We start from the raw sequence: 27653 nt of genomic DNA, 5'->3' as shown, positions 1-27653 counted from the left end.
TGGCACGTTTGCCACGCCCCCAAATGCATGACCACACCTCCCAAAATTTTTGCACCGCCGTTTGGCTAGCCACGCCCCTGAATATATGACCATACACCTAATTACGGCGGCGCAAAAATTTTTTGGGGCTTACTTCACTATGAGGGGGGCCCCATGAATTTGTTGTACCCGGGCCCTGAATTCTTCTTGGCAGCCCTGTTTGTACCTGGTCTACAGGCCACAGATGATGCCAGGAGGACAATCCGTTTGATATGCAGCCAATCAAGAGGCGCTCTCACCTCTGGTGGTCTCTCTCAAAGTAAAAAAAGGCCTTTAACATAACCATTCTTGCAGCAAACTCTGTCCAGCCTTTTGCAAGGTGCATAGATGCGCTATATAATAACCCAATAGCCTCCTTTCTCGCCAATGGTTTCTTATCCACCTTCCAAATCAGAAATGGCATGAGGCAGAAATGGCCTCTGCCACCCTTAATTTTTACCTTACTCATAGAACTCCCACAAGATATACAAGATATCTCTGGTAATAGGAAAGTCCATGGAATAGCCAAGAATCTAAAGCCAGAGAGGTAGTAGTCCAAAGCTAAGGGTCAAACACAGAAAAATAGCATAGAATAGCTATAGAGAATAAGTAGCATCCAGATTTGTGGTTTAGTGAAGCTAGTTCAATAAACTGGTAGCTCTGGTGCTCATCCCTCCTTTTGTTAGGGGAAGTTGGTCACCAGTCTGTGATGTGTGAGCATGGGAAAGATATGCGTCTAAGATGCAAAAATGTGGAAAACGCGCAGATGCAGTAGCAGACTGGCAGTATCAGGTTGTATGGAAACCCCTGCATATGCAGCAGCGCAACCACGTCATTCAGGAAAAGAGTATCAATCTCAGACAGTAATCTCTGCTTGCAAACCTTGAGGCCTTCAGAGCATAGGAATCTCCTGGACAAGAAGCAGGGTAAGCTTTTGAGAAACCCTTAGGGACTGTACAGATATACTTCTAGCCAAACCATACATCACACTCCCTGGCTTACTTTAATAAATACATACATTTAGTGACATTTTGAATTCTAAAATCAATGCAGACAAATCATATTCTTGATCTAAATATGTCCCCACAATTTGAGCAAACTCTTCAATCTAATTTTGTCTTCCAATAGGAGTTTTCTAAAAAAAAATAGTGACCCAGTTATTATGTAGGAAAACATTTTCTGATCAATATTCAAAGCAATGTGTTGCTGAAATCTAGCACTGCAAATACCTCAAAAACACTATACCTACAAGATATATTATGCTGTGGTGCTGGTTTTCATCAACAGGGACTGGGTATTTATTTAAAATAAAAGAAGGAATGGATGGTGCAAAATACAGGGATGTACTGCAACTTTCAGTGTGGTACAAAGTTGAAACTTTAGTAGGACATTGATCCCAAACACAGGGTCAAACTAACAAAAAAAAGACCCACAGTGGGCCAGACAAAATCCTGGGAGTATATTTACTAAACTGCGGGTTTGAAAAAGTGGAGATATTGCCTATAGCAACCAGAGTCTAGCTGTCATTTATTTAGTACATTCTACAAAATGATAGCAAAAATCTGATTGGTTGCTATAGGCAACATCTCCACTTTGCAAACCCGCAGTTTAGTAAAAATACCCCCTGATCTTGTTCCAATTGACAGTCTGTGGTAGTATTTGAATATGGTAGTGCACATGTGTCACCAGGCTAACCTAAACAGTCTGGTGAATATCTGCCAGGAAAACTAGTCCAATATGGACTTCTGAACAGTTTGCAAAGTGAGTAAATACCTACCCCAAAAGACTTAAAGCTGTTACTTTCGAAAAACGTATCTATATACAATATTACATTGTGCAGTATGCAAATAGCATATGCAAATGTTTAAAAATGTTTTGGTTTTTTTGTAGCATATAAAACAATGTCAAAATTAATTTTTAGTTTCTGTGCTGTGAAATAAAAATTTCGCTGAGAACATCAGTGTAGGGTTTGTTGTTCAATGAAATGTTATCAAAGGGCTGGATACTTTTGCAAGGTATTGTATACAGGAACAAAATAAACATGTTATATCCCTACATATATCCATTTTAGCCTGCTGCATGAGAGTCTCAACGTAGAAACAATGTGCACTGATTCACAGTATTTGTTTTTCCTATACTACTCTTATTTTTCAAAAATGAAAGCTATATGATAGGCCAAATATACCATGTAGTTATATAAATGGTGTAGGTGTGTTTTATTTTTAACTTTCAGGTATGATAAACATGGGTCTATTGACTGTGTAAAGACCAAAGGTATGACAAAGCTGAAACAGCCCCATTCCATCCCCTGCTCTAAATGATCTACCCAGCCCTGTAGATAGATGATATAGTATAACAAACACACATATACGGGGCGCTAATTACCCTAAGGTGCCTGATCGAGATACTGCTATCTAAACAGGGTCTGGACCTGTTAAGACAGATAGGGGGGTATTCAATTGTTAGCGAGTTTGGAAGTTCGAGCGTGAAAAGTAATTTTTTTGCTATTTTACCTTATTTTCGAGCGCGAAAACTTCTCACGCAATTCCTTTTTTTTTTTTTTTTTTTACCGAAACGGTGTTATCGCGCTCCAAGCGTTTGTCAATGTTAAAGTATAGGCTGGCTGCGAACCCTTAGCGGAAAAAGCTATTCAATTGTTTTTTAACGCCGAGTGTGAAAAAGGCAAATATGCTGTTGTTTTATCTCGCACCTCCATGGTCTGCTCAAAGAAAAAATTTTTTTATTAAGTTAAGAAAAATATACATTAAACTGAGAAAATAGGTGTAAAAGTTCATAAAAGTAACCTAAAAAAAGAAAAGTACTAAAAAAAGTGTATAATAATTTTTGGAAATTTCCCCCTTTAGAAAAAAAACATAGTGGTGCATGTATTTAAAATCTTTTTATATTATTTTTTTGTTTTTAAGGCGGGGGGGGGGGGGGTGGTTGTGCCAGTGCCAAAAAGTATCATGTTTTCTTCTTTTTTTATTAAAAGCAAAATTGTTTGCTCCCCACTCTGTTTAGTCTTCGCCCTAGTGCTGGCAGGCTATTGATGTGTGAAAAATTTGACGTAGGGTTCCCCCTAATTTAATTGAACCAACACTAGGCAAACCAGCCGGGGTGATAGGCACTATAACGGGGGGACGGGGACGCAGTTTGGGTCCCACGGCCATAATGACTAAACACCCACAGACTGCTCAGCGCTGGCCTGGATTCCCTAGGGATTGTGGTCCGCTGAAAAATGTAAGCGGGCCACCCCCCCTAGGGACACCCAGGCCAGTGCCGATAGCACTAGGGCTCTTCCTACTACCCCATGGCTGTGGGGTAGCAGCATGGTGGCGTAGTGGTTAGCACTTCTGCTTTACAGAGCTGGGGTCATGAGTTCAATTCCCGACCATGTCCTTATCTGTGAGGAGTTTGTATGTTCTCCCCGTGTTTGCGTGGGTTTGCTCCGGGTGCTCCGGTTTCCTCCCCATACTCCAAAAACATACTGGAAGGTTAATTGACTGCTAACAAAATTGACCCTAGTCTGTGTCTGTCTGTCTGTGTGTCAGTCTCTGTGTGTGTATATTAGGGAATTTAGACTGTAAGCTCCAATGGGGCAGGTACTGATGTGAATGAGTTCTCTGTACAGCGCTGTGGAATTAGTTGCGCTATATAAATAAATGGTGATGATGATGATGATAATAAATGGGGATTTTGTATGAAAAAAAAAAAAATTTTTTTTTTTACTTGTGGAACTATATGTGCCAGCCAGCCATGTTGTCCTAAATAGTAGGGTATGCTGCTACTTGTCTAACTACAAGCACCAGCATACCCATAGCACCCAGGGCATGTTTGCACTCCTTTGCAGTGCTGGGGCCATTCTTGATTGCATTAATTTACTTTTATTTTTTTATAGTAAAATGAGTGCCTTAACCATTTCAAACTCGCTAGGACCAATAATAGAGCGCGAGGGGGTGCATGCAAAAAAACAATTGAATTGAGGTTTGTTTTTTTTTTTAAATGCGCGCTCGAACAGGAAAAAACGAGCGCGTTTTTTGGGGTTTTTTTAGCGCGAAATTTTAACGCATTTTGCTAACAATTGAATACCCCCCTAAAAAGCTAATAAAAATGTGTGAGATAGCGCAAAGCTCAGATCAGCATAAATGTTTTAATACACAGGTAAAAATCCAGTAGAAATCAATACAAATTGCTTCAACATACACTGGTATTAAATATAAATAGTAATAAATGGAGACAGCATAGCTAATTAAGTAACACAATCGCTCTGGCGACATCACATGATATCAAAACTTGTATCACAGTGTAAAATACACCCAGGTTCCGAAAAACCGCATAAGATATATATATATATATATAATGCCAATAACATTAAGCTGGCTTACGAATTGATCCGCACAGCTGTATGTAAAGAGTCACTCTCCTTAGATTCTCATATGTGAGTATGGAAATCCTAGCCGACAAAAAGCAATGTGCTATGAAGATAAGCGTGTGATGCCGACTTGTAGGCGGGCTCAATATCCTCCGTTCTCAGCTTTGGATTTTCATGTGTGAATATAAAGTTCTAGCCGGCATATAGCACTTTGCTGTTATGAAAAAACGTGTGTTTCAAACCTGTGTTACGGGCTCAATGTCCTCCGCTCATGGCTAAATTGGACCAGTAATCGCTCAAATAGAGCCAAAGAAAATGACATATAAAGCACTGGGTACACTTAGTCCTACCCCGGGGTATACGAAGTAATGAGTTTCCAGGTCTCCAAATCTCCAGTGTACACTGTATGGTCTTTCTGACGCGTTTCTCGGCACTTGGCTGCCGTTTCAGCAGAGGCAATGATTGAACATCCATAATTATAGGAGTTGTCATATACTCATCTGGTGTGGTGGTCATGTGATGAGTATTATCCAATAAAGAGGAGAGCGGTCATGTGGCTCAGATAGGCCAGTGAGATATTTGATTCATTCATAAAAAATTAAGCATGTGTGCTGTTGTTCATTGAGCATAAAAATAAATTGTAACATAACAGAACAAATAACATTCATGTGACATAGATATATAAAAAAACCTCTTGCATTGGTTTGACTACATTATGAGTCATCAAAGTCTTATTCAGCATAAGGTTGATATTATACCTCAGAATAGACAGCGGTATTAAGTAGGGATGAGCGCGCTCGGATTTCTGAAATCCGAGCCCACCCGAACGTTGCGGATCCGAGTCGGATCCGAGACAGATCCGGGTATTGGCGCCAAATTCAGAAGTGAAACTGAGGCTCTGACTCATAATCCCGTTGTCGGATCTCGCGATACTCGGATCCTATAAATTCCCCGCTAGTCGCCGCCATCTTCACTCGGGCATTGATCAGGGTAGAGGGAGGGTGTGTTAGGTGGTCCTCTGTGCTGTTTAGTTCTGTGCTGTTTAGTTCTGTGCTGTTTAGTTCTGTGCTGTTTAGTTCTGTGCTGTGCTGTGCTGTGTTCTGCAGTATCAGTCCAGTGGTGCTGTGTCCTGTGCTCTGTCCTGCTGAGTTCCGTAGTGCTGCTGGGTCCTGTGCCGTGTCCTGTTCAGTCCAGTGGTGCTGTGTCCTGTGCTCTGTGCTTCTAAGGGCATAGTTATTTCCCCATTATTCCCAAGTTTGTAAAAAATAAAAAAAAAGTAAAAAAAAATTAAAAAAAAAAAAAAAATATAATAATTATAACCAAATTTGCAAAACCAATCCAGCATTATAAGTCCATTGGTACTGCAATATTACCAAGTTCACACATTCAGCAGTAAAAGTCCAGTGGTACTGCAATATTACAAAGTTTACACATTCTGCAGTATCAGTCCAGTGGTGCTGTGTCCTGTGCTCTGTCCTGCTGAGTTCCGTAGTGCTGCTGGGTCCTGTGCCGTGTCCTGTTCAGTCCAGTGGTGCTGTGTCCTGTGCTCTGTGCTTCTAAGGGCATAGTTATTTCCCCATTATTCCCAAGTTTGTAAAAAATAAAAAAAAAGTAAAAAAAAATAAAAAATTAAAAAAAAAAAAAATATATAATAATTATAACCAAATTTGCAAAACCAATCCAGCATTATAAGTCCATTGGTACTGCAATATTACCAAGTTCACACATTCTGCAGTATCTTGTGCTACATATAATGGAGAGCAAAAATTTGGAGGATAAAGTAGGGAAAGATCAAGACCCACTTCCTCCTAATGCTGAAGCTGCTGCCACTAGTCATGACATAGACGATGAAATGCCATCAACGTCGTCTGGCAAGCACGATGCCCAATCTCCTAGTACAGGGCATGTAAAATCCAAAAAGCCCAAGTTCTCAAAAAACAGCAAAAAAAGAAACTTAAAATCATCTGAGGAGAAACGTAAAGTTGGCAATATGCCAATTACGACAAGTAGTGGCAAGGAACGGCTTAGGCCCTGTCCCGTGTTCATGACTAGTGGTCCAACTTCACCCAAGGATCAAAGCCCTCCTCCCCCCCCCTACAAAAAATTTGAGAGTTATGCTGTCAGCAACAACAACAAAACAGCAAAGAACTCTGCCTTCTAAACAGATGACATCACAAATCCCCAAGGCGAGTCCAAGGGTGTTGTTGGTTGTGAACCCTGACCTTCCCATCACTGTACGGGAAGAGGTGACTCCATCCAGCATTTGCAGCACGCCCTCTGCATATGCTGGAAGGATCACCCACAGTCCAGTTACAGATTTGGCTAATGAAGGTGTGAATGTTGTGCACTGGGAGGAGGATATTGATGTAGCTGGCGCTGAGGAGGATGTTGATGATTATGATGCAGACAGATACCAAATTGCATTTCTCAATTTCTATTTATATTCTAGATTATATAACGGCTGAAAAGTTTTCTGTTTTACTCCTAGTGGAGAGGGGATCTGATGCAGACAGATACCAAACTGCCTTTGTCCATTTCTTTGTATATTTGAATTGCTAGTTCTACAGTCTATGCAGGCTGCTTTATTTATATTCAACTACAAGTGTAGGGCGGGGGGGGGGGGGGGCATAGATAGCCACCAAAGTAACGTGGTCCATTTAATTTCACTTTCTAGCTCCACAGTCTGTGCAGCCTGCTTTTTTTTATCTTCAAAGTATTTATATTTACAAGCCTTGCAATCTAAATTAACTAGAGGTAGTGACGTGGTAGAACTCCAAAAGGCAGTTTGGAAGCCCCTGTACAAACTGGCTCTATTTTTTAACTGAGTTGTCCCCCCTCCAGTGTGTACTCGGAAAGAGTTTTTAGTGCAGCGGGGAACCTGGTCAGTGAGCGGCGAAGGAGGTTGCTTCCTCACAACGTTGAAAAAATGATGTTTATAAAAATGAATAATCAATTCCTCAATGAAGTACAGCACTGCCCTCCAGACAGTACAGAGGGACTGTGGTTGTGGAGTCCAGCGGGGACGAATTGATAATGTGTGAGGAGGAGGAAGTACACACTGTAGGGGGAGAGGAATCAGAGGTTGAGGATAAGGATGACATCTTTCCTCAGTAGAGCCTGTTTAGTTTGTACAGGGAGAGATGAATTGTTTTATTGGTGTGGGGGCCCAAACAAACCAATCATTTCAGCCACAGTTGTTTGGTAGGCCCTGTCGCTGAAATGATTGGTTTGTTAAAGTGTGCATGTCCTATTTCAACAACATAAGGGTGGGTGGGAGGGCCCAAGGACAATTCCATCTTGCACCTTTTTTTTTGGCATTATGTGACCATTCAACAGTCGTTTGCCATGTTCAAAAAGTAAAAGAAAATGCCAACAAATTCAATAAATTAAATCAAAAGTTAAATGCCCTGTCATTATTTAAAACAAGAGGTTTTGACGTGCTAGAATTAGTGTAGTGTTAAGATGTTATAAACACTACACTTGGAAATTGGAGGAGGTAATGTGGCCCCGGTATCAAATTGGGTACCGGGGCCACCCCACTATGCAGTCCAGATACTTGTTTGGTGGAATTCCGACACGTGGAGGGTTTTTAAATTATATTGTGGCCTCGGTACCAAATTGTGTACCGGGGCCACCACACTACGCAGTCAAGATACTTGTTTGGTGGAATTCAGACCAGTTGAGGGTTTTATTATTATATTGTGTGGACCACTCTATCTATACCACACTACAACTCTATACCACTCTATTTCCTACTTTAATTCTATTTAATTCTATTTCCTACTTTAATTCTATTACTAATTAATTAACATAAAGAGGAACAAAAAAAACCAATTTTACCAAAAGTATAATATGACTTAGACTTACAAACACTACACTTGAAAGATCGTGCCTTTAAATGAAAAAGTAAGTCTTCATTGCACGACTATGTGCAACAGGGACAGTTTTTTTCTTTACAAAGTCAACTAATAACACTTGGACCCTGTCTGTCTTTAACATACTTAATGGGATCTCAATGACGAATTGTCTGTAGCATGTTTGGAGGAGGTATTGTGGCCCCGGTATCAAGTTGGGTACCGGGGCCACCCCACTACGCAGTCCAGATACTTGTTTGGTGGAATTCTGACACGTGGAGGGTGTATTTATTTTATTGTGGCCCCGGTATCAAGTTGGGTACCGGGGCCACCCCACTACGCAGTCCAGATACTTGTTTGGTGGAATTCTGACACGTGGAGGGTGTATTTATTTTATTGTGGCCCCGGTATCAAGTTGGGTACCGGGGCCACCCCACTACGCAGTCCAGATACTTGTTTGGTGGAATTCTGACACGTGGAGGGTGTATTTATTTTATTGTGGCCCCGGTATCAAGTTGGGTACCGGGGCCACCCCACTACGCAGTCCAGATACTTGTTTGGTTGAATTCTGACACGTGGAGGGTGTATTTATTTTATTGTGGCCCCGGTATCAAGTTGGGTACCGGGGCCACCCCACTACGCAGTCCAGATACTTGTTTGGTGGAATTCTGACACGTGGAGGGTGTATTTATTTTATTGTGGCCCCGGTATCAAGTTGGGTACCGGGGCCACCCCACTACGCAGTCCAGATACTTGTTTGGTGGAATTCTGACACGTGGAGGGTGTATTTATTTTATTGTGGCCCCGGTATCAAGTTGGGTACCGGGGCCACCCCACTACGCAGTCCAGATACTTGTTTGGTGGAATTCTGACACGTGGAGGGTGTATTTATTTTATTGTGGCCCCGGTATCAAGTTGGGTACCGGGGCCACCCCACTACGCAGTCCAGATACTTGTTTGGTTGAATTCTGACACGTGGAGGGTGTATTTATTTTATTGTGGCCCCGGTATCAAGTTGGGTACCGGGGCCACCCCACTACGCAGTCCAGATACTTGTTTGGTGGAATTCTGACACGTGGAGGGTGTATTTATTTTATTGTGGCCCCGGTATCAAGTTGGGTACCGGGGCCACCCCACTACGCAGTCCAGATACTTGTTTGGTGGAATTCTGACACGTGGAGGGTGTATTTATTTTATTGTGGCCCCGGTATCAAGTTGGGTACCGGGGCCACCCCACTACGCAGTCCAGATACTTGTTTGGTGGAATTCTGACACGTGGAGGGTGTATTTATTTTATTGTGGCCCCGGTACCAAATTGTGTACCGGGGCCACCACACTACGCAGTCAAGATAGATAGATGCGTATCATAGATAAAGTACATTCAGTGGTGTGGGGCAAATTGAAAAATATTCAAAATGCACTGACATTATCAAAAACAAGAGGTTGTCACACGCTAAAACTCCAACATGTATATGATGGAGAGGATGGAGGAGCAGCCGTATGTGTAGTGTAATGCAGACCTGTTGAAGGTTTTTTATATATTTTATTGTGGTGCCCAGTGCCCACTCCTCTACGCAGTCCAGGTACATTTATTGGTGCGAATCAAACAAGTTGATGGTTTTCTTATTATATATATTGTGGTGACCCACTCCTCTACGCAGTCCAGGTACATTTATTGGTGCGATTCATAAAAGTTCAGGGTTTTTAAGATATTGTGGTGACCCACTCCTCTACGCAGTCCAGGTACATTTATTGGTGCGATTCATAAAAGTTCAGGGTTTTTAATATATTGTGGTGACCCACTCCTCTACGCAGTCCAGGTACATTTATTGGTGCGAATCAAACAAGTTGATGGTTTTCTTATTATATATATTGTGGTGACCCACTCCTCTACGCAGTCCAGGTACATTTATTGGTGCGATTCATAAAAGTTCAGGGTTTTTAAGATATTGTGGTGACCCACTCCTCTACGCAGTCCAGGTACATTTATTGGTGCGATTCATAAAAGTTCAGGGTTTTTAATATATTGTGGTGACCCACTCCTCTACGCAGTCCAGGTACATTTATTGGTGCGATTCATAAAAGTTCAGGGTTTTTAATATATTGTGGTGACCCACTCCTCTACGCAGTCCAGGTACATTTATTGGTGCGATTCATAAAAGTTCAGGGTTTTTAATATATTGTGGTGACCCACTCCTCTACGCAGTCCAGGTACAATTATTGGTGCGAATCATAAAAGTTCAGGGTTTTTAATATATATTGTGGTGACCCACTCCTCTACGCAGTCCAGAAAGATACCTTGTTGCAACGTTTTGGACTAATAACTATATTGTGAGGTGTTCAGAATACACTGTAAATTAGTGGAAATGCTTGTTATTGAATGTTATTGAGGTTAATAATAGCCTAGGAGTGAAAATAAGCCCAAAAACTTGATTTTTAAACTTTTTATGTTTTTTTCAAAAAAAATCCGAATCCAATACCTTAAATCCGAACCGAGACCTTTCGTCAAGTGTTTTGCGAGACAAATCCGAACCTCAAAAATAACGAAAATCCGGATCCAAAACACAAAACACGAGACCTCAAAAGTCGCCGGTGCACATCCCTAGTATTAAGTGATATTAACGTCTCTCTGAATTTGAAAGCAATAAAATACTCTTTAAGGTTCAAAATATAAATAAAAAAGTGATAATTAATAGTAAACAATATAAAAATGACCATAAGACTATTTGACATGCCATAACACAAATAAAATGCAAGATATGAAAATGGCAATATGAATTTATAGAGTATAGACAACCCTTATTAGAATATATATATAAGTATGTAAAATACAAACAACCCTTATTAAAATATTTCTGTAATTAAACACATGTAGATATAAAAACTTCGTATACCCTGGGATAGGACTCAGTGTATCCAGTGCTTTATACGTCGTTTTCTTTGGCTCTATTTGAGCGATTACTGGTCCAATTTAGTCGTGAGCAGAGGACATTGAGCCCGTAACACAGGTTTGAAACACGTTTTTTCATAACAGCAAAGTGTTATATGCCGGCTAGAACTTTCATATTCACACCTGAGAATCCAAAGCTGAGAACGGAGGATATTGAGCCCGCCTACAAGTCGGCATCACACGCTTATCTTCATAGCACACTGCTTTTTGTTGGCTAGGATTTCCATATTCCCATATGAGAATCTAAGGAGAGTGACTCTTTACATACAGCTGTGCGGATCAATTCGTAAGCCAGCTTAATGTTATTGGCATTTATATTTATACATAATATATATAATCTCTTATGTGTTTTTTCGGAACCTGTAGATACATGGTCTGGTCCGATTCTCACTAAATCGGGAAACCAGCAGTGTGGGGTTACCCATTAGAATGATAACCAACTTGCAGACTGGTCAGGGGAGGGCTGATGTCTGCGTTAGGAGAAGAAACGGACTTCCTAGAGCTTACTAGCTCCTCTGTTTAAAGTACTGGAGCTCTACTGCTATTGTGGAACTACAAGTCTTCAGGTTCCCCTTCTTTATGTTGCTGCTTTTTTTTTCTCTGCAAATAGAAGCTGAAGTGATAGTCCGCCATGTCGCTCATTACACTGCAACTGGGGCAGTGTGGCAATCAAATTGGCTTTGAGTTGTTTGATGTCCTTTGTAATGATTTTCATAGTAATGGACTGTGCTGCAAGAAAGAAAATGACCATTATCAGACTGTTTGTAAGGAACGATTCTTCGATGAGACTGAATCTGGAGGTATGTGTGCTTCTGAGTATTCTAAGAGCAATGTTTAGTCTGCTTTTACAATAATCTCTTTGTTTATTTTTGTATTACAGACTTTGTAAGCCGGGCAGTGCTTCTTGACATGGAGCCCAAAGTAATTTCTCAAACATTATCATTGGCAGCACGTTCTGGTAAATGGACATATAATGACAAGTCACAATTTTCCCAGAAACAGGGCTCAGGGAACAACTGGGCAAATGGGTATGCTGTATTTACTATATTTCATGGTTCATTGAATGATTTATAACCTGTAAATGCATTTAGAATGCCATATTTTTTATCTTATTTTTTTGCCCCATTGGTTTGTATGTAGAAATAAAATTATTATTATTAGTAGGTTATTTATTCTTCCTCTCAAAACAGCCATACATAAGATGAAACATAATTTCTACAATTTGTTATATTAATTTACTCATGCAAGCTATAAAACAAAAAAACTTATTTTATGCAGGGTTTGGATTTTTGGGGGGTTATTTTCAGTGATATAGTATGGATTACATTTTTGTGTTTCTAATACTTTTCAATATAGGTACTGTGTACATGGCCCAAAACACCAGGACCATGTCATGGATTTGGTTAGAAAGCAAGTAGAAAAATGTGATCGGCTGGGTGGATTCTTCACCATAATGAGTATGGCTGGTGGTACAGGCTCCGGCATGGGAACTTTCATCACAAGATGTTTACGTGATGCCTATCCCAATTCTCTACTACTCAATGAAGTCATTTGGCCTTATGGCACAGGAGAGGTAAATATGTGAAAATCAATTGGCTGGCAATAAGCATAATTTACAGTGGTTTTTTTTTGTTTTTTTTTAATTAATACTGAGTAAAAGTGCAGTGTTCATTTTGATTTAGATTAAGCTGGGGCCGATACGTCACTCCTCCCATTCAGGTGGCAGATCTGTTTATTTTCTCGGTGCGCGCTAGCTCTGTCCCTGCCTTCACTTTTGATCATGTATAAGACAGGATTACATAAATGTTTGTTTCCCAGTTCAAAATTATAGTTGTGTTTTTATAACTTTTGCCACTCTATTTGTACTTTGTAAGAATGTATCGGTGTTCTCCCCCAGCACCTATTTCACAGGTGCTCCACTTTGCTGTTTTTACTTGCTACCCGACTCTTGAAGCCAAACAAGAATGCTATTATAATAGAATAAACCATTGTTTCTTCTATCAGAACAGTCACTACGTGAGCACTGCTGTCAGCAGTGTGTGTTCGACCACTGATCACCAGTCCTGGCAGGTGTAGGCACGAACCTCCAACATTTTTCAATATTATTACAAAGTATTACAACTGCCCCCACTCGACTACTTCTTAATGCCACCTGGCGGGAAAAATTTTCTAGGGAGAACACTGTGTGTGTGTATGTTTGCAAATGTGCTTTAGCATGTATACTTATATCCTCCTTTCCATTGTCTGCATTTGACCCTTTCTGGGCCCTTTGTCATGTAGTAGCCTGTGTTCTTGTTGCCTATCCTCATTTCTCCCCCTAAGCAGGTAACTGCACTGCAGCATCCCAACCACCAGGAAAGACTGAGGAATCTGAACCTATTCCTGGTGCTGGAATCAGATCCCCTTTTTCACTTTTGAGATAGGCCAGTAGTAGTAAGTGTGCAGCCACAGTGCACCTTCTTATTTATTGTGAGTTATGAGGATGGTCACCAAGGTTAGGGTAGCTAGAGTAGTAAAATTGTCTGGTACTATTAAAAGCAGTGGTGCTGTTAGCAGGATGGTAAAATTTCCTTTGTGTAGAGAATTGAGGCAGGAAGATGCCAAAAAAAGTTGTCACTAGAAATTCCATTCAACAAATACAAAGGATTATCTGTAGAAACTGTGTGCCAAATAAATAGAAGACTCTTTGGTTGTGCGCTACACAAATCTGTGTGGTTGCATATATTATTTGTATGGGGCAGGAGACTTAGAGTTATGGACAAAAGTTTTGAGTGACAAAAAAAAATTTGTTTTTCCAAAGTCTGCAGCCTCAGTTTTTATAATGCCAATTTGCATATACTCCAGAATGTCATGAAGAGTGAGCAGATGAATTGCAAGTAATTTCCAAGTCCCTCTTTGGCATGGCAATGAACTCTATCCCAAAAACAACATTTCCACTGCATTCAGCCCTGCCACAAAAGGACCAGCTGACATCAGGTCAGTGATTCTCTCGTTCACAGAGTGAGAGTGTTGACGAGAACAAGGCTGAAGATCACTCTGTCATGCTGATTGAGTAAGAATAACAGACTGGAAGTTTTAAAAGGAGGGTGGTGCTTGAAATCATTGCTCTTCCTCTGTTGACCTTGGTTATCTGCAAGGAAACACGTGCAGTCATCATTGCTTTGCACAGAAAGGGCTTCACAGGCAAGGATATTGCTGCTAGTAAGATTGCACCTAAATCAACCATTTATTGGCTCATCAAGAACTTCAAGGGGAGAGGTTAAATAGTTTTGAAGAAGGCTTCAGGGCGCCCAAGAACGTCCAGTATACGCCGGAACCTTCTTCTAAAGTTGATTCAGCTGCGGGATCAGGAATGACAGCAGGCAGGTGTGAGTGCATCTGCATGCACAGTGAGGCCAAGACTTTTGGAGGATGGCCTGGTGGCAAGAAGTCCAGCAAAGAAACCACCTCTCTCCAGGAAAAACATCAGAGACAGACTGATATTCTGCTGAGGACTGGGGTAAAGTAATTTTCTATGATGAATCCCCTTTCAGATTGTTTGGAGCATCTGGAAAAACGCTATTCCAGAGAAGGAAATGTGAGCTCTACCATCAGTCCTGTGTCATGCCAACATTAAAGCATCCTGAGACCATTCATGTGTGGGGTTGCTTCTCAGCTCACTCACAATTTTGCCTAAAAATACAGTCCTGAATAAAAAATGGTACCAAAACATTCTCCAAGAGCAACTTCTCTCAACCATTCAAGAACAGTTTGGTGACTAATAATGCCTTTTCCAGCATGATGGAGTGCCTTGTTATAAGGCAAAAGTGATAATTAAGTGGCTCAGAGATCAAAACATCGACATTTTGGGTCCATGGTCAGGAAACTCCCCAGACCTTAATCCCATTGAGAACTTCTGGTCAATCCTTAAGAGGCGGGTGGACAAACAAAAACCCGCAAATTCTGATAAACTGCAAGCATTTATTAGGCAAGAATGGGCAGCCATCAGTCAGTATGTGGCCCAGAAGTTGATTGACAGCATGATCGGTCGAATTGCAGAGGTCTTCAAAATAAAGGGTCAACACTGCAAATATTCACTTTTTGCATAAACTTAATGTAATTGTCAATAAAAGCCTTTGACATTTATGAAATGCTTGTAATTTTACTTCAGTATACCATAGCAACAGCTGACTAAAAGGTCTAAAAACACTGAAGCCGCAAACTTTGTGAAAACCAATACTTTTGTCATTCTCAAAACTTTTGGCCATGACTCTATTTTCCAAATTTCATCAAACATAAATTCAGAAGAGCAAGTAAGTGTTTAGTTAGGGACAAATGGCAAAAGATCTTTTGATCATGATCAAACGTCACCATGTTATGACCTGCTTTCCTTGCATGCACATTACTTGCCTTACTATTGTTGGAACAGTCACACTCAAATCTTCTCTAGTTTTAGCCTTCACTTTAGAACCAGTACACAACTTATGGAGTATTACAAGTTTCCTGTAATGTATAAAGCAATCCAAGAATCTGTTGTATTTGACCGTCTACATTAAATATTTATTTACAAGAACTATTATAGAATAGTGTGCAGAACTTAAAAATATTTGATATATGCAATAACGGTATGCTGACCATTTTTATGTAAGTTCTGTACTTTTATGTATGACCTAGAGTTCCCGTATAGATTGACTTTAATTTATCTCTTTTGGGTCCAACTGTACCAGTTTGTCTTTTTAGTGTGTCATATACAATTTTGTGCTGAAGTGCTCTTATACAAACGTACACATTTTTAAAAATATATCCACTCATCTTCCCAGTGAATTGTTGAATTTGTGCCTATGTAAACAAGAAGATCTATATAATGACCTTTGTAATAAAGTTATTAAGTGTACTGTGGAATAGAGTACCACTCACCTATATAAAAAAAATTGTATGTATAAAAAGTAGAAAACCATCTTTTTTAGCTCTTAAAAAGAAAATCTGGCATATTGCAGCCATTTAATTTCTTGTCTATAGTCTACTGTATTCTGGATGACTATCGCCCCGACCGTATCTGCAGGATGAATGATGGTCTTCATACTTACTAAGATCTCTCAATGCTGTTCTTTCTTGTATAGTGAGATTTTAATAGATGGAGAATCTTGTCACTGAATCATCAAGTAATCTCGTAAAGCTTTGAGAGGAGAGAATTGCGGATCAAAGTTTGACTTGGCACGTTTCATAAGAAAGCTATTCCAAGGCGTCTCTAGTGGAACCTTGGTGTCATGCTGGTAACCGTTTTGTAAATGGCGTTTACGAGAAAATTTGTGTAGATCCACAAGCTAGTCAAATTCACGTGTCTTTTTGTGTGGTAGCTTTCTGGCCATAGCTTGCTGGGATAGAAATGCTACTTTTTGACTATTAAATTTGTGTTTATTTTGCTCCAGTCTTGCAGCATACATTTAACATGTACATAAACCCCCGTAATGCATAAAAGATCACAGGTGACCAAATCCTGCTTAATTTTTTTATTTCATATTATATTACATTTCGTCTTTTTCGTCTGTTTGTCCTCCCTTTTTTTTTTTTTTTTTTGGTCTTTCTTACTTCCCGTCTCTTGGTTTATTTTCCATCTCGTTTTGCTCTTTTTGTTTCTTTTTTCCCCTTGTGCCTTTTAATAATAATCATTTGCTTACTCTGCTTTCCGTATCATATCCTCTTTAGGTATGGCACTTTCCCTTTTGTGCATTTGGCTCCTCTGTTTGTTTTCTGTGATAGGCCATAGTAGTGGCCAATTTGCCTTCAACCAGGAGCAGATGACTGCCCCCTCTTCTATACCCTGAGACTACTGTGTCCTTTTATGACATTATATGGGCAGAGCCAAATTAACATAATGGTCTTTCTGGGCTATAGCCCAAGGGCCTCAGGCAGCTGGGGGGCCCTGACAAAGATTTTTTATTTAATAATGCCGGCGATTGGGTCAGGGGCAGCTCCTACTGTCACTGGTGTTGCCCCCCTTTTAAGTGCAGCCAACAGTAAATCTGATGCTGTTTGCTGCCCTGCAGTCAGTGCAGATGCGGTACGCAATGCGCTGCTTAGTGAAGAGGTCTCATGAGACCATATTATTTTTCCCCAGAAAACTGGAGACCCTTTAAGCACAGAATGCATTAATTAGAAAATAATATAAATGTTAAATATGTAAGCTATAAATAGTTAATACCCATATACAGTGAATATCTGATAAGCTCAGGCTGCTCTAATCAGGGATTGCCTGCACATACAAAAAAGTATAGACTACAAACAAAAACAAATACAGTGCTCTAAAAGCTATTCATATAATATATAAATACAGAATCTCAGATGGAAGAATACTGAGCTGCAAGCATACACATATTAAATAAATTATATATATAATTTTAATATAAATATATTTATAAAATAAATATCACCATACTAATACATACAAATCCAAAACATAAGATAAACTTTGAAAAACACAAATCAAATACATATAATCATTTGCAAGAAATACCCACTCTAAATAAGACACCTAAATATAAGTTAGGAGACCCACATCTGATGGATTAAGTAGTCTAAAAACAGCACCAATAGAGGGGAATCTCCATAAAAAAGTTGTGTTGGCAATGCAGACTCTCAGTAAAGGCTTTTAATGATTTCTCAGTCCACGTATTAGCTCTATATTCATGAACTGCAATAAATGTAAAACGAATCACCTGTCTCAGAAGGTTATAATACAGTCAATCAATCCCGGTGGTAATAAGTCTTTCAATCCAACCAGTGAAATAAATTATCTTACCCAATACTTGGGAGATGTATTTGGATGAGACAAAATCGCCAAATCCAACAAGTTTGAAGCACATAAAGAAGATACTTAGTCTCCGTACTTGTAAAATTTTCAGTCCCGCAATACAAATAAAACTGTCTTGCCCAACTTCTGGGAATTGAGATAGAGTGGGACTGATCACATGACTCAGCAGAGTAGAGACGTAAAAAGATTCGAGTGGCCACCCACAGCGTAATAAATCCTGTTCCGATCTTCAGGGTGCACTTTAAACATGTCTCATTTCTCTTTCATCCAGTCTGGGGGACACTGCTTACCATGGGTTGTGGAGGGAGCTTGGGGAGTTGGCACCTAACTAGTTAACTTTTAGTACTGCCGACAGACCCCACCCCTCTACAATCCCCCTGTCTCTTACTCTTCCTGTCAGTTTTTTTTTTTAGGTGCCTATGGAGTTGGGCAGTGTTTTAGTACTGTAGGTGATTTTTAACTTTATTTTATTCTTTTAACTTTTTTCTACAGGTGGCAGAGCTGGAGTGTGTTCTAATATAGAGAACACACTCACAGCAGGGCAGCGCAGGCACTACCCTGTCAAATGAGAGCCAGCGGCTCTCACTGACGGGGACAGGAGGAGAGAAGAAGAATGGGTGCCTGAATTAGGAGTGACAAGCGGTCTCACGGACCGCTGTCACTCCTGGAGTTTCCCCGATAACCGGCGCTGCCACTGCAGGCATAGAGCGCCGGTTATCGGATATTGCATTGGCGGTGGCCATCTTGGAAAACGGAGGAGAGGAGAAGGGGGCTATACCAGGATCCCCCCTCATACATAGGAGGGGGCATCTGGTATTATCCGCTGCGGAGACCTCCCCTGGAGGTCTCCACTACTCTGCCACATAATACTTTTAATTTTTTATTTGAACACAGAATTGCTGCAGAGGCAGCATTACTGAAGGGGGAGAGCTAACACATAGAGCTCCCCCCTCCTTCCAGAGAGAGAGATGGTTTATCCCAGTCTTGTGGCGCTAAGGAGAAGCCCGGGAAGAGAGAACAGATCTGAGGGAGCAGGCACCAGGATACTGCTGTTGGACTTCTCCCCTGTTTGGCCTATGGGCTAAGTATCTGATTTATTTAAACACATACTCTGTATTGCTGTATACAAAGTGGGCTAGTAGGGGTTATATTATAGTTCTCCTACTTGCTTAAGTATTATATTGTGTTTAAAATATTACAAGTACAACTTTTATATCTAGATTAGTTGATTACTTGTAGTTTTACTTTTTTCTCTCCACACATTTATATCTCTCTCTCTACTCAGCTAAATTTAACAATTTAAGTCTGTGTGTTTGGTGTGCCTTCCTTTATTAAGAAATGTCAGATAAGGGAAAGAGCCCTATTGCAAAATATTTTACATGTTCTAAATGTAATGTAAAATTACCTTGTGGGCAGAAGGGCCCGTTGGCGCTCTGCTCTGTCTGCGAGGCAGGGGTCTCACCTGCGCAGGCCCAGCATATTTCGGCCCCACTGATGGAGGAACCGGCCTGGGTGACCTCCCTGACACAGTCCGTTTCCTCTTTACCACAGATGGTTTTTCAATCTAATCAATTGCTATCTACTGTGGCTACTTCGGTGGCTAATAATACTAGTACTCAGTGGGGCCTCCCTGTTACACAGGTTCTATTGGAACGTCTATACCAGGACCTTCCTCTTCTCATAGAGACCAAGCCCCTCTTCCCACAGAACCGGCATGATCTGCAGCATTTATAAAGGGTTTGGATAAACTAAACCAGTTACTTGAATCCCCAAACATTCCGCCTGCTAAAAGAAGAAGGCCTAGATCTGATAATACCCTTATGGTCCTTTCAGACTCTGAGGAGTTTTCAGAGGAAGAGGGGGAAATTAATTCTGATCCTGACCAGGTTCAACCTTTGGGACAGGAAGAAAGCTCTAAAAGCCAATTTATTAATGATTTGTTTTTAGCAGTGAGACAAGCGTTGGACCTTCCAGAACCGGAGGATACTACTCCTAGAGACAGAAGTCTATTTAAGAAGGCCAAAAGAAAGGCTATCCGTTTTCCCCCTTCCGTAGAGCTTAAGGATATTGCAGAAGGAGCCTGGAAACAGCCTGTTAAGAGGTTCTCTGTTCCCAAAAGGTTCTCTTCCCTGTATCCATTGCAGGAGGAAGATGTGGTTCGCTGGGAGAGTATTCCAAAAGTGGATATTCCAATAGCCCGATTGGCCAAGCACACTTTACTTCCAGCTCCAGGTTCTGCATCTCTGCAGGATGTCAATGACCGCAGAGTGGAATCCCAGCTGAAATCTATATTTGCGGCTGCGGGTTTTTCCTTTAGGCCCACATTTGCTTCAGCTTGGGTGACTTGAGCCATGAAAGCATGGGCAGACCAGCTGGCAGAGGCCTTGCAGGACTCTGATTTACTTCCCCTGGCTTTGCATTTGAAGGCGGCATCGGGGTACCTTTATGAGGCGGCCCAGAACACAGCGGCTGTATCCTCTTCTATTCAGGCTGCGTCTATTTCAGCAAAGAAGAACGTTATGGCTGAAATACTGGGAAGGAGATGCTGAATCAAAAAAGTCTGTGGAAACCATTCCTTTTTTCTGCAGCAGGTTTGTTCGGCCCAAAATTGGATACCCTGATCTCCCAGGCAACGGGGGGTAAAAGCTCTTCCTTGCCGGTATTCCCTAGCAGGAGCCGAAACCCTCGGGTCAGCTCCTTTCGTCAGCCCTTTCGGGGGACCTCCTTACCTAGAGGACAGTCCTTTAGAGGCAGACAGCCCAATTCTCGAGGCTCCTCTGCCAGGGGGAGATCCTCGTTTGCAGCTAGGCGCCAGGCCCCTAAGACCCAGGAGAAGCCTGCGTACTGACGACCACTCTGTTCTAGAGGGGGCACCAGTGGGGGGACGTCTGTCGTTGTTTCAGGAACAGTGGGCAGCGTCCTCCCAAGATCCTTGAATTCGGGGCATTATATCAGAGGGGTACAGGATAGACCTGCTGGGCCCGGTTCCACATCGTTTCTTCATAACTCCGCTACCCCGAGATCCTTCAAGAAGTCAGGCAATACAGGATTGTGTCGCCTCTCTTCTTTCACAAAGAGTTATCTGCAGGGTCCCAGATTACCAGAAAGGACAGGGGTTTTTATTCAAACCTGTTTCTGGTCAAGAAGCTGGACGGCTCCTTTCGACCCATCCTAAACTTAAAGGGCCTCGGTGTGCTCTTACGGGTGGACAATTTTCGGATGGAGTCCCTAAGGTCGGTGATAAACGGCTTAGAGAAGGATCTGTTTATGGCGTCCATAGACATAAAGGACGCATACCTCCACATTCCGATTTGGATCCACCATCAGTCTTTCCTAAGATTCTCGGTGGGATCCTCCCACTATCGGTTTCGGGCCCTCCTCTTCGGCCTCTCAACAGCTCCGAGGGTTTTTTCACGAAGATCATGTCAGTTATGGCAGCATGTCTTCACCTTCAAGGAATTCAGGTCGTGCCTTATTGGACGACCTGCTCATCAAATTCTTCACAGAGAATTGCTTACGTCATCACTTATCCCTCACCTTGGCGGTTCTCGAGGGCCATGGATGGCTAATAAACTTAAGGAAATCCCAGATGGTTCCGTGTCAACGCATGGTTTTCCTAGGGCTCATTATGGACACCAGCCAGCAAAAGGTGTTCCTGCCTGTCGAGAAGATCAGTCCTATTCAGAGTATAACAACTCAGGTCTTGTCTTCTCCCAGCCCCTCAATGCACTTGTGCATGCGGCTGCTGGGAAAGATGGTGGCCTCATTCGAGACCATCCCCTTCGGTCGAGCCCATTCTCTTTGTTTTCAGTGGGATCTATTAACAAAATGGTCAGGATCCCACCTACGTTTGGATCTCCAGAGGATCTCTCTATCTCCAGGGACGAGAGAATCGCTTCAGTGGTGCTGATTCAGGATCACATGACAGTGGGCAGATCCTTCGCTCCATGGCCATGGATCATAGCCACGACGGACGCCAGCCTGAAAGGTTGGGGGGCGGTAATCCTGCACCTCCAACTCCAGGGACTTTGGTTGGTTCAGGAATCAGCCCTATCAATAAACGTGCTGAAATTGAAGGCTATTCTTTTGGCCCTCCGGGGGACCCAGTCCCTCCTCCAGGGCCACCCAGTCAAATTTCAGTCCGACAATGCCACGGCCGTGGCAAATGTCAACGGGCAAGGAGGAACCAGGAGTGCAGCTGCAATGAATATTGCAGCTCAAATTTTGGTTTGGGAGGAACAATATGTTCCAGCAGTATACATTCCAGGAATAAGAATTTGGGAGGCCGACTACCTAAGTCGTAACTAGATGATGCCGGGGGAGTGGTCACTCCATCCGGAAGTTTTCCAGTCTCTGGTTCAGAGGTGGGGTCTTCCGGACATAGATCTCGTGGCCTCCAGACACAACAGAAAGGTTCACAGGTTTTGCGCAAGGGCAAGAGACCCCTTAGCGGTGGCAGTGGACGTTATGACGATGTCATGGGAGTTCAGGTTGGAATACCTGTTTCCTCCGATTCCCATGCTTCCTCGCGTACTCAGACGAGTAAGGCAGGGCGGTCTGCCAGTAATTCTAATAGCTCCCTCATGGCCGCGCCGACTCTGGTACGCGGACATAATCTCTATGGCGGAAGGACAGGGCTTCCGTCTTCCGTCTCGAGACAACCTTCTTCTGCAGGGTCCCTTCCGTCAACAGAATTTACCTCAGCTCAGTTTAATTGAAGCCAGCCTCTGGAGGGCTAGAGGTTTTTCCTCCAGCGTAGTGAACACTATGATGCGAGCCAGAAGGATGGCCTAGAAGCAGGGCTTCGGTTAGGTTCCCTAAAAGTCCAGATATCGGCTCTTTCAGTATTTTTTCACCTGAAATTAGCGGATTTACCAGATATTAGGACTTCCTACAGGGAGTCTTGCATATTCAGCCTCCCTATGTTCTGCCTACAGCACCATGGGATCTCAACCTGGTACTGGATAGGCTTAAAGGGCTTCCTTTTGAGCCAGTACTTGTGGCAGATTTGAAGGGGTTTACCTAGAAGGTCCTTTTTCTTTTGGCTATTGCCTCAACAGTCTATGGAAAAGTTAGTTGTGGTTAGGGCTCTCCGCATTTATGTCAAAAGAACTTCTCAGATTAGATGTACTGATTCTCTGTTTGTCCTTTATGATGCTAATAAGAGAGGCTGGCCAGCCTCAAAACAGTCCATTGCAAGATGGATTACGTCAACCATCAAGCAAACTTACATAAATACTAACCGTCCTGTGCCGGAGAGACTTACGGCCCATTCCACCAGATCGGTAGGGGCGTCGTGGGTAGCTAGAAATGGGGCTTCTGCAGACCAGCTTTGCAGGGCAGCCGCCTGGTCCTCTGTCCACACCTTTACAACATTTTACCAGTTTAATGTATTTGCATCCACGGATGCAAATTTCGCTCGTAGTGCTTTACGAACGGGGTTTTCAGAGTAGTCCCACCCTTAAGGGGCTTCTTTAGAACGTCCCCATGGTAAGCCGTGTCCCCCAGACTGGATGAAAGAGAGAAGAGGATTTATGTACTTGCGTTAAATCCGTTTCTCTGATTCCGTCTGGGGGACACTGCGATCCCTCCCTTCTGCTTTTCCTCTGCATGCTCTTGGTTGATTTGACCTTTCTCCTTGGGGCTTTTTAATTAACTGACCGGAAGAGGAAGAGGCAGGGGGATTGTAGAGGGGAGTGATCTGTCGGCAATACTAAAAGTAAACTAGTTAGGTGCCAACTCCCCAAGCTCCCTCCACAACCCATGGTAAGCAGTGTCCCCCAGACGGAATCGGAGAAACGGATTTAACGTAAGTACATAAATCCTCTTTTTCCAAGATCTTAAATAAAAGCCTGTAGAGGTGTCTATAACAAGGAGTGTATCTGATAGTGGGATATCCCAAAAAAACATAGACCTTGCCACTGCTGACGCATTTCGTTCAGACATGAACTTTTTCTGGGGGATCATTAAAAGCCTTTCCAGAGAGTCTACATTACCACACAACTTTTTTATGGAGATTCCCTTCTATTGGTGCTGTTTTTAGGATCCCATCAGATGTGGGTCTCCTAATTATATTTAAGTCTCTTATTTAGAGTGGGTCTCTTGTTGTTTTTCAAAGTTTCTTTTATGTAGTGGATTTTTATGTATTCCTATGGTGATATCTATTTTATCAATATATTTTTATTAAAAAAAAAAAAAAATATATATATATTTTTTTTTTTTATTGCGCATGTTGATGCTTGCAGCTCAGTATTTTGCCATCTGAGATTCTGTATTTATATGTTTATGATATGAAGAGCTTTTAGAGCACTGTATTTGTTTTTGTTTGTAGTCTCATGAGACTATGACTTCTAGTGTCACAAGATCTCCTCGCTAAGCAGCACGCTGCCCACTGTGCACGCACTGTCAGCAGGGCAAGAAGAAAGAAGAGGTTCCACCCGAGCCTGCATCGAAGAGGAGAGGACCAGGTAGATGTTGTTTTTCAAAGTAATGGTGGGGAAGGAGGAGATGTGGTGATACATTTGGGCTGAGGGGGGGACGGGGGGATGAATTGGATACAGGGGGGATGGGGGACTTTACAAATTACTGGGGATCTCACAGTACCCTTAGCCCAGGGGCCTACATTGTCTTAATCCGGCCCTGCTTATGGATGGGGTTAGGGTGTGATCTGGCCAATTAGGTATGGCATTGTCAACTTGTCACGTGAGTGTGGCTAATTAACCAGACATAGAAGTGTGTTCTCTTTATACTTAAATGGATGTGGCCTCTTTATTGTGTTATATAACATTTACTAAATTTTAACATCAGAGTTCACAGCAACAGTAAAACAGGTGACTGGAATATGTGTTCCAGAAGAACAAACAAAGAAACAAGCTTTGTGTTTGGTTTATAAACACATTCACAAATATTTGGAGATAGCAGAAAAAACTGCTCAAACAGACCTGCACGGAGTAGGAGGGTTATTGGGTACAGCCAGGGTTTCCAACCATCAGTAAATTTATTGACGGTTAAATAACTGAATTTGTTACTAGTCGGTAAACAAAATTTTAATGTCAACAACAGGGCCTGATTATCCAATAGGCTGACTAGGCTGCAGCCTAGGGCACAGGGCTTTTTGGTGGTGCTAAATTGTGACAGGGAGAGATGTAAACTTAAATTAATTTTAAAACATTATGTAGCAGCGTATGTAATTGTTGCTTTTTATACCTAAAAACTCACACATTTGCTTAAAACAAGTCCAGTAAAATGAGTTCCTCAATCAGAGGAAATTACTTATTGTATGCCATATCTACATACAAATTATTTTACTATCTTTTTAGCAGTAACATTTGCAGTGACTCTCAAGACGGTGTAATTTTCAACTCAACCGGAAAATTGGTTGACACATGCTAATACATAGTCTAGCATCCTACATTTAATAAGTTGGATGAAATCAATTTGAATTACCTGGAACGGGCCTTAGGTGGGTGGCAGGTGATTAAGCATTGTCCTCACTGCCTTCCCTGCATTACTCTGTAGACAGATAATACATGAAGCACAGTACCTGGCAGCTATGGCTGAAAATCCAGGTGCATACCAATACATTTGGACTATAGTCTGCATAGCAGTCTCGCCTACATTGGTCAATCCATGACTCATTTGTGCCAGTGCTTTTGGGAGCTACAGGCCTACCTCAAGTCCATCTTTATCAATTTGGCATCCTGCCACTTCCCATCTGGCCTTTTCCTGTGGAGAACAACTTATTTGCATCTCAATTAGTTCATTTTGATCAGGAATTACAACATTTAGTATTTCAGTACTTTCAATGATCTATACAGCGTCTTTTTATGCTGCTTTTATAGCAGCTAAGTGTTACGAGCCGCGGCGGTGCCCAGCCGCCGCGACTCACTCACCTGCGTCCCGGCCGTCGCTATGGCGACCGGGACGTCACTTCCGGCCCTGACCCGGCCGTTGCCGGGGCAACGAGAAGACGCTTCAGCGCTGCGTCCCGGCAATGAGAGGAAGCCGGGCGCAGCGCTCACCATATGTTCTAGCCTGTGGGCTAATTAATGCAGCCTATTAATTATGCTGGGGGCTGTGTCTAATTCAGAGCTAGGCTCTGATTGGTGACCACTGGTATTTAAGGCAATGAGGTCTGCTGCCTCATTGCCGGTTATAGCTTCTGTGTTCCAGTCTGCTGACCTGCTAGTTCCTGTCCTGTATCCTGATATCTCTATTTGACTCCCCGTGTATGACCCTTGGCTTTGATTTGGACCTTGCTCGTGTTTCCTGTGACCCTGATCTTTGACCTGTTTACCCGTTCTGCTATTTGCCTGTGACCCTTGACCTCAGCTTGTTCATCGATACCGTTGTCTGCTGCCGGCCCTTGACCTCTGCGTGGACCTGACTCCTCTTGCCTGGGTTCTCCCCAGCTGGTACGCACTTCACGACCCTCTGTCAGTCTGCGGCCCAGTCTGTCCCCACCATCAGGGGCTCCAGTGAACACCTGACTGGCAGAGTAGATTCCGGGTTGTGTTGTGCCGGCTGGAGGGGTTCCTAACACTAAGTCAGCTCTATGCTTTCCTTTTGTGACATCATCGTGCCCTCTCAAATATGCTTGGCATTTAATAACTGCTACTTGTTTTGGTAACTGAATAGCATGTAGTATTTCATTTACAATTTTATGATGGGCAACTGGTGTACCATTGACTGTGACAAAATTTCCTTGTCGCCATATTTCTGCAAAATCATGGACGACTATTTACTATCTGTGTAAATATTAACTGTTTTGTTCTCCGCCAATTGACAAAGTTTAATTGAGGCTTTTAATTCTACAATTTGTGTGGAATGTGGAGATTGCAAACTTCCAGAATATATAGTCATGTTATTATCTACAATTGCAAATCCTGACTGTAATGTTACTGTGTCATGTTTCCTATGGCAACTCATCTACATATAAAACCAAATCAGGATTCTGAAATGGTATTTCTTTTAAGTCCTGTCGTGATGCAGTAGTTTGCTGCATATACACAACACAGTCATGTGGCTCTTGAACAAAATGTTTAGAATTCTGTTGTTTATTCCTATATGTATCCTCCTCATCTGCTTCACTTAATGTCAATTCATTACGATCTGTATCCAAATATACCTCCACCCTCTCTTTGAACCTTTATAAGGTTCAATATCAGAAGCAATAGGCAGCAAGGTTGCAGGGTTTAAAACATGCATCTGACAATTGGGGCCATAAGGAGATTCAATTCCCATTTTGTTAGTCTGGCATTTGTAACATGTCTAGTCAGCTGGCAATTTAACAGTACAGATACTGCATATGCGACCTGTACTGTAAGGGGATTTCCTAAAACTATGTCTGCACACCTGTCTACTAACAAAGCAGTAGCTGCTACAAATTTTAAACAACCAGAAAGTCCTCTAGCTACTTGATTGAGTTGTTTACTGTAATGTACAATGGGTCTGGGAGTATTTCCTTTTTGGGCTGTGTTAAAACATTAGAAGCATGACCTGAATGCTCATGGCAAAACAAAGTAAATGATAATTCATAATTTGGTATGCCCAATGCATGTGCTATCAAAAGCATATGATTAAGTTGTTCAAAACAACTTTTTGTAATATCAGAGTGAACAAAAGGTTTTTTAACAGTATCAGTTGTAAGCTCATACAAAGGGACAGTTA

General features: G+C 42.0%; 1 protein-coding gene across 1 annotated transcript in view; it reads left to right on the top strand.

Moving 5' to 3' along the window:
- The window catches only part of TUBD1 (tubulin delta 1), a 51864-nt gene that overhangs the window by 3050 nt on the left and 21161 nt on the right, over nucleotides 1-27653 (top strand). The window contains exons 2-4 of the mRNA XM_075195301.1: nucleotides 11805-11994; nucleotides 12075-12222; nucleotides 12551-12767. Coding sequence (XP_075051402.1) covers nucleotides 11826-11994; nucleotides 12075-12222; nucleotides 12551-12767 — 534 coding nt within the window. The 5' untranslated portion in view covers nucleotides 11805-11825. The remainder of the gene's footprint in view (nucleotides 1-11804; nucleotides 11995-12074; nucleotides 12223-12550; nucleotides 12768-27653) is intronic.

Source organism: Mixophyes fleayi, chromosome 2 (assembly GCF_038048845.1).
Source record: "Mixophyes fleayi isolate aMixFle1 chromosome 2, aMixFle1.hap1, whole genome shotgun sequence".
Classification (NCBI taxonomy): Eukaryota; Metazoa; Chordata; class Amphibia; order Anura; family Limnodynastidae; genus Mixophyes; species Mixophyes fleayi.
This window is presented reverse-complemented; position numbering and strand designations above follow the sequence as displayed.